Source organism: Pteropus alecto, unplaced genomic scaffold, assembly GCF_000325575.1.
Source record: "Pteropus alecto unplaced genomic scaffold, ASM32557v1 scaffold224, whole genome shotgun sequence".
Lineage (NCBI taxonomy): Eukaryota > Metazoa > Chordata > Mammalia > Chiroptera > Pteropodidae > Pteropus > Pteropus alecto.
The window spans coordinates 4,050,864-4,058,560 of record NW_006436289.1 but is presented as its reverse complement, the minus strand read 5'-3'; the positions used below and the strand labels follow the sequence as shown (position 1 = coordinate 4,058,560).

The following is a 7,697-nucleotide window of genomic DNA, read 5'->3' as shown; positions in this document are numbered from 1 at the left end:
CAACATAATATCCTCATGTCACCACCTAGTCTTAGTTTAAGCAGTTATCTTTCACCAGAGTTCATCCACCTGGATTACTAGAAGGGTTTCCCCATTGCCAACTCATTCTACAATTGGATAGCTCTAACTATTAGAAAGATTTTATGCTGAGTCAGAATCTACCTCCTGTTCTGTCGCACCTTTTCAGGGACTTTGTATTATAATTATTTCTTCCCCTCTATATCTTTTACCTCCCTCTTTTTCATTCTTCATTCATGAAAGTTATACTGATGGAATACTTTCACTAAAGCATGGCTCTTCCCATCAAATTTAAATGTGTTAAAATTACCCCCACCTTTAAGAAAAATTTCTTTTACCTCAGCAACCACCCTATTCCTTAGTAGCTACCTTATTTCTCTCCGGCGCACAAACAAGTTTCTTGCGAGAGTAATCCAGACTCACTGTCTGTTCTTTTTCACTCCTCATTCATTCTATAACACACTGTGATCTGGTTTCTACCCCTACCATTCCATCAAAACTATTCCAAACAGCTGGTGCCAAAAACACCAATCAGCTCCTTGTTGCTAAATCCAAAGCATATATCATCAATATTTAACTATTTCAGTACGCTGATACTTACCTTCCCTTCACTCTATAACACCATTCTCTACTTACTGATTTTCCTCCTTTTCTTTGGCCATTCCTTTTCATTTTATTTTAGGAGCTTCATTTTCCCACTTCATAAATACTGATATTCCTTTCTTCCTGGCCCCCTTCTTATTCTGAACCACTGGTTTCCAAAAAATAAGGCTTTTTCGCCCGACATCCTTCCAGGAACATTTAGACTTGTCACAACTGAAGGAGTTTGGTATATAGTGAATAGAGGCAGGGATACTGCTAAACATCTTACAATGTACAGGACAGCCTCCACAGCAAAGAAGTACCCAGCTCCAAATATCGACAGTGCATAGGTTGAGAAATTCTGCTCTATTCACACCCTCTGGGCAAGCTCATCCATTCCCAGGGCTTCAGTTTCTAAGTGCTGCTAACTCAAGTCCACATCACTTTCCTAACCTCCAAACATGTACATGGATGGGGTGATATGCAAACTGTTCACTGAAATCCGTTCTCTGACTCTCCCACAGTAACACCACATGGCTACCCAACTAGACTATATTCTAGCTTCCCTCACAATTAGATCTGACTAGTGTCTAAGATCTCACCAATGGCATTTAAGCAGAAGTGGTATGCATTATTTCCAAGTCTGAATCCTAAGAAAACAGATGTGCCTCCTCTGTACCCTCTCTTTGCCCTTAACCTCCAGCTATAATCTGAACATGGGGAGAGACTAATTTCAACCATGCAAAGAAAATCCTACAGCAGTGCTTCTCAAACTGTAACATACATGCATAACACCTAGTGAATCTTATTAAAGCATAGGCTCTGATTCAGTAAGTCTGGGATGGGGCCCAAGAGCCTCCACCTCTAACAAGCCACCAGGTGTTGGCAATTCTGCTGCTCTACAAACCGCTGGAAGACAATTCTTTATGAGTCTCACATTTCTGTACTGTCTTGCAAAGGAAGCAATGACTGTCTTTAGTTCTGGACTATCTTTTCAAGGATGTTTGTGTAGTAAACAGCTTGGAAAACAGAGATGGTGTTTCCCTCCAGGCATGCTTACTACTCATTATGAGATTCAGGTCCCTTAAACTCAGGAGTTTTCTTCTATAACTGCGCACTGGCCCTTAGGAATTAGGGATCGGGGTACTGTGCAAAAATGTTCATACTGTGGCTACTGCTGTGAATAATAAACTGTCCTTCATCTCTCACCCACAGCCATGAAACTGTCAAGGTAACTTGCTGATTTGCAGATAGGTTAAAAAAAAAATCTCAGATCCCCTTCCCGGTTCTCGACAGACTATACCAGGGAAGTAGATCTCAGGTTGTAGAATCAGCCTGACAGCCTAAACCACTACGATGTTATCTTGTTTGAGCCGTTGCATTTCAAGTTCACTCACTCCCTCTCTCGAGCAATCTCTCTCCCCACCTCTCCCCACCTCCTTCCTCACCCCCTCCCCCACCCCCCCACTTCCCACCCCCACTGCCAACCCCTTTCTTTACAACAGTCTAGCCTTCATCTTAATACAATCCAACTGCACAGCTCTATTTGGATATTCCTTAGGCACCCATATTTAAAATCATTTCCCCCACAAAAACCTACTCCTTCTCTATATTCTCTACTTCAATGAATGGCACACCAGTGGCTGAGTTCCCCAGTTATCCTTGATTCCTTCATCTTTCACTCCACGCATCAAAAAGTCCTAAAGATCTTATGTCTTAAATGTCACTATGATGCACCCACTTTTCTCCATCTCCACTGCTACTGACTTTAGAGTAGGTCACGGTCCTGTCTTGCCTGATTACTTTAACTGCCTCCTATTGCTTTAATTGCCTTCTCATTTCTTCGAACTGCAAGCAAAATGGGATTCCTAGAATTCAAATCTGATGTCACTCTCTTGCTTAAAATCCTCCATGGCTTCCACAGTGTCATCAAAGCAACATCCATGCTACTTAAATTGATACACAAGGTCCTTGCTTACCTTTCTAATCTCATCTCATGTCCTTTCCCACCACTCTCTAAGCATAGTCACAGGGAACACTTGAAGCTCTCCAAAAGTGGCATCTCCCCATTATCTCCATGCCTCTGTAATGCTGTCCTCTACGCCTACCTAAAACACTCTTCCCTCCTCCTATGCCTAATTACCTATCATTTCAGGTTTTGGTTTGGACACTACTTCCTACAGGAAGCCATCTTTAGCTACATCTCCTCTTTCTAACTAGATTATTCCTATTTAGTATGTATCACGCTATTCCACTCACCTACAACAGGCATGAAATCCACATTTTGAAATAAAAAACTGTTTAGTTCTGCAACTATCAGTGTCCAGCATCTTATAAATAGGTGTTCAATACACCAAATAACTGAATAAATCCCTTTATAATATCCACCTAGTGAATCTAATTCCCCTTATCTAGCCATAATTTGATTCTTTCTCCCATATGACAGGGCTTCAGATCTTGAAAGTATTTTTAACTAAGGCTAAAGACTCTGTTTTTTTCATTGTTCTTTAGATGGTACAGTGTTCAAGCCTGGACCTTTTCATCTAGACCAGCCGTCTTTCAAAATACAACAACCAGAACTAAATAAATTTCACCAGCCATAATCTGGCCAGAAAAATATACAGAGCCCATTACTCTCTTGTTCCAGACACTTCATTTCTAATAGTACAGTCAAAGACTGCACTATTGACTCACTGATCAAACAAATACAACATTAAAAATATTTGAACTGAGCCAGAATGTAGAGTAACAGATTTATTGTTATTAAAACCTCTAATTAGAATGACTGGTAAACTGACTGTTAAATAGATTTTCTAGGCAACTAGTGGTTTCCCCACCTACGATTCAAGTTTTATAGGAAACTTTTGAAAACACATTTGTTCATTTTCCTTTTTAAGTTAACTATCGCAAAGAAAAGAGTTTTGGTGTCTTTCCTTAAGGACCTTGAGCAAAGCTCAACATCTTGATTTTGGATATGACTGAGCCCTGAATAACTTAGAAATAGATGTAGAAGACACCTAAGATTAGACTTTGTTTACACTTCTAATATCAACTTGATTTCTTTCAACTGCTTAATTTTCCTAAAGCTGCAAGGGAAAACTCTTGGTGAGAAAAGATATGTGAAAATGTTTTCAAAATTATAAAACAGCTACTTCTGTTTTCAGACTGGCTTACTTCTTATTTTGATGATGGCACTCTGCAAATGTAGTAAACATTCTTAAAACCTGCCAAACTTTCCATAAGAAGTACAGCAAGCACTAGCCCCACAGAGTGACAAGAAGTAGAGTGGCTGTGATGGATAAAGAGACAATTTTCCAGAAGGCCAAAAGACAAAGACTATGCTGAAGCTTGGATGTGTTGAAGCCAGCTATAGATGTAAGAGAATGCTGGCCATTAACAGATACAAACATTGTGAACTAAGAAGCAACAAGAGAAAAGGCCAAATTATCCAGTCCTAAGCTTCATCTATTTTTATTTTATTATGAAGACAATAAAATCCTGAGGTTATTTTTTTTTTAAATGTATGAAGTGCTACTCAAATGCAACACATTATTATTATAGCTAAAAAACTTTACCATAAAAAAATTGTTTACATAATATTTTTGGAAAATATCTCTATTTCATTTTTTTTATTTTTTATTTTTTTCTTTTTGAAAGGCAGACTGCCTCATGCAGTGGTACCTCATTTGGATGTGACTGGAGTTTTGGAAGCTTGACTACCCTACATTCTATCTACAAATGGACCTTGAGAGCTTGTTTGGAGGTTCTAGCAGGGGAGCACAGCTACTCGTATATCCTTGACTGAAGAACAGTCCTCTTCTCTATCGGAGAAGGTCGTCCACTTCAATCATGAGCACAGCTTCAGGAGGGACACACATGGAGCAGTGAGAGAGGAAGGGGACACCCACCTAGCCAGCCAGATCAGCTGAATCAACCCTGGCGATCAACAGAACAGACGTCACAGCCAGATCACTCTTACATCCAAAATATCTCTATTTTAAAGTTGGAAGTCACACTAAAGTCATCTAATTCAACTTCCATTCACCAATAAGGAAAGTGAGGCCTTGAAAAGTTGTATGGAACTGAAGTGTCTTCGGAATGAGGAAACTGAACTGCCTCCCTACAAACCTACCAATATAACTATTCTTACCTCACTCTCTATCCTGGATTTCAGCTGGTCAATGTCATCAGATAGCTTGTCCACTTGTGTAACAAGGTCCTGTGCACTTTGCATGCTAGGCAAGAATTCACTGTACTTCTTGCTGATCATACTGCACACCTCACCCTGTAAGACAGAAAAATTACAATGAGATGAATAGGGAACTCTGTTAAAAATATACAGTTCATCTTTCATCAGGCATCTTCTATGTTGGAGCCTTCTTGCCAGTTACCCACACCCATTCACTTTCTCTTGAAGCCAATGGGTTTCTTTGAAAAACACATATCTCCCACCATTAAAGGTGGTATAACATTAGGGGGCAAGAAGACAATGATTACCAGACCTCAACAGTGCCCAAGAGTGGTACAAATTCTGGAAGAGAGAAAGGCAGAGCCGTAAGTTCTCATACTGAACTATATAAGCTCAGACTACAGCCACAATTTTAAGCATAAATCTAATGGAAAAGAAAGCAAATGGATAATTTAAATCTATAATCTGTATACCTCAATCAATTTATGGATTTCTAGCTTAAGGCCTAATATAACCCTAAACTGACAAGTTTCATCATCTCTTTTAATTCAAAGTAATTAAATAAATAAATTATTGAATAATTTGCACTGAATTAATCAATGCTTTGGAAGATACAAAAATAAACTACACTTTCCCACAAATAAATTCCTTTTAGATAGGAAAGATAGTACACATATGTAACTAGAATATAGAAATGTAATACAGCAACAGAGTTAATTGCTTCCAGGAGCACAAATGAAAAAGAGATCACCTCTGCCTAAGGGAAAAGTGAGGCTATTTTTCATGCAGGAAACTACATTTGATATGGCACTTGAAAAATGGGTGGAAATACTATAGGTAAAAGATGGAGAAATGATAACATAAGCAAAATCTGAGAACTAAGAGAAAAGTGGGCCTGCCTGGAGTATAAAAAATAATTTTCAATTGGCTGAAGATTCACCTTAGAAAAAGAAACTAGTGAAAAAAAAGGTATGTGAGGTCCAGAACACATAGGATCCATGCTAAAGTAGCTTGTCTGCCTTCTTTCCCTTACATAAAAAGTGGTGGTAAATTCTAAAGCCATATTAAAGAAGCAATACCAGTGACATGAATACTTAAAATTTAGGAAATCATTTTTGTAAAAATAAAACCATTTTTGTGCTTGATGGTACAATGCCAAATTTGCTCCCTTAAATCCAGACATAGGCGGTACACATAATTTTAAACGAAAGCAACAAAGATGTGGGCAAATGCTGGCAAGGTGATAACAGCAGTACAAAGTGAAACTGTGTGGCTATGTGCCCTTTTTTCTCTGTATCAATCTCAAGAAAACAGGGTCCACAAAAGTGCCATTCACGTGTTTTGTAATGCTCAGCACAGCTTCAGGGGCCTGGGGATGGAGAATAGAGTTTACTAAACATATTGATAGGTTTTAACAAAAATTTCAGGGAGGAGAATGGTACAATCCTCTCAAAGCTATTATATTCGTCAACAAATCGTACAAAGAGGAGTGAGCGGAGGAAATAAAAAACACTCACAGATTGGAGAGAGTCCTATCCTAAATTCTACGCGTCTCGTATAGTCCCCCCGATTACCTTGGGGTTTCCAGTCCCACCTTCCAGGCTCCGCTGGTCACTACTTAGTCTCCCTCCTAGTTCCCCTACTCCATTCCTCCCATACTTAATCCCACCTCCCAACATTCCCCCAGCCACCGCCTCTTCCGACCCACTGCCCCAGGCCTCCTCGCCTCCTCAGTTCCCAAGCCCTGTCTGGGCTCCCTCCAAGCTTCTTCATCAATCCACAGACTTTCCTAATTCTTCCTACCCAGCCCCACACCTGACCGCTCGTACCCACTTCTTCTGCCCTTAGCCCCTCACTCCCCTCCGTCCGGTCGCACAAGGAGCCCGCGTCCCTTTTTCAGTAAGTCAGCGGCTGCCCCATCTATACCTTGATTTCCTCCACCCGCCGAGTCAGATGGCTGATCCGAGTGCCCAGATCCTCCTTCTCCAGACTCCCCGTGTGTGCCAGAACTTCTGTCACGAACGAGGCCATCGCCACGACAAGACCCAATGCTCACAGGGTCACTCTCCCGTAGCCAGAGCAGCAGATCCACTCCCGCCGGCAGCCTCGGCGCGCGGCCTGACGGGAAGGGAAGTCTCGAGCAGCCCAGATTGCTGCACAGAAGGCGGCGGCTGCACTACAACTCCCAGGAGGCACCGCGACTCTGCTATCTTGGAATGTCCACGGCGTCTCATAGTTGGCAAACTGGGTAGACGCGTTTTCCTCCGTAGCCGTTTTCAAAGACTTTATTTCTTCCTGCTCGTTTTTCACTAGAAGAAATGAAATGGCTTGGGTTTTTTTTGTTTTTTTTTGTTTTTTTGGTTTTTTTTACCTAATAACCATGTTTTTCTCAATTTCAAAACGCTTACCTGTGAAATTTAGCCAGAGGACCTGATGAGGCCATCTTGATCTTTTATCGTTAAATATTCACTCTCGTGCCGCATTAGTCATCAGAGTCTAAATGTATGGTGCCCTCTGGAGTTGTGCAACGAAGCGGCGTCATCTCGTTATAAATAAAAGCCCGCCTATAATTGCACTTCCTTTTTAGTGCATATTTTATACGTCTATGTATATATGTTAATATACACATCTTTGTACATATAAATATACATATATTACACCTACATAATACATTACATGTTCATAATATTTTTATTACTTAGATATAAACATTACTAAAACAAGATACTCAGCACTTTATATCAGATAATACAAATCAATTTTATCAAAAGCTTTTTCAAATTGTTTCATTATTTAAAGATTTTCACGATGTACGTACAGGTATGATTTCTTCTTTAAAAAGAGATAGATACATATATAGAGGTAAAGGATGTACACAAATTATCTCTCTGATAATTTGGTATTTATT

At 40.0% G+C, this 7,697-nt stretch overlaps 1 protein-coding gene across 1 annotated transcript in view; it reads right to left on the bottom strand.

The window, feature by feature from the left end:
• ZW10 (zw10 kinetochore protein) overlaps nt 1–6,912 on the bottom strand; it is a 31,816-nt gene extending 24,904 nt beyond the window's left edge. Inside the window, exons 1-2 of the mRNA XM_006912802.3 lie at nt 6,716–6,912; nt 4,751–4,885 (exon numbers count right to left, since the gene is read on the bottom strand). Coding sequence (XP_006912864.1) covers nt 4,751–4,885; nt 6,716–6,820 — 240 coding nt within the window. The 5' untranslated portion in view covers nt 6,821–6,912. The remainder of the gene's footprint in view (nt 1–4,750; nt 4,886–6,715) is intronic.
• Between the last annotated feature and the right edge of the window lie 785 nt (nt 6,913–7,697).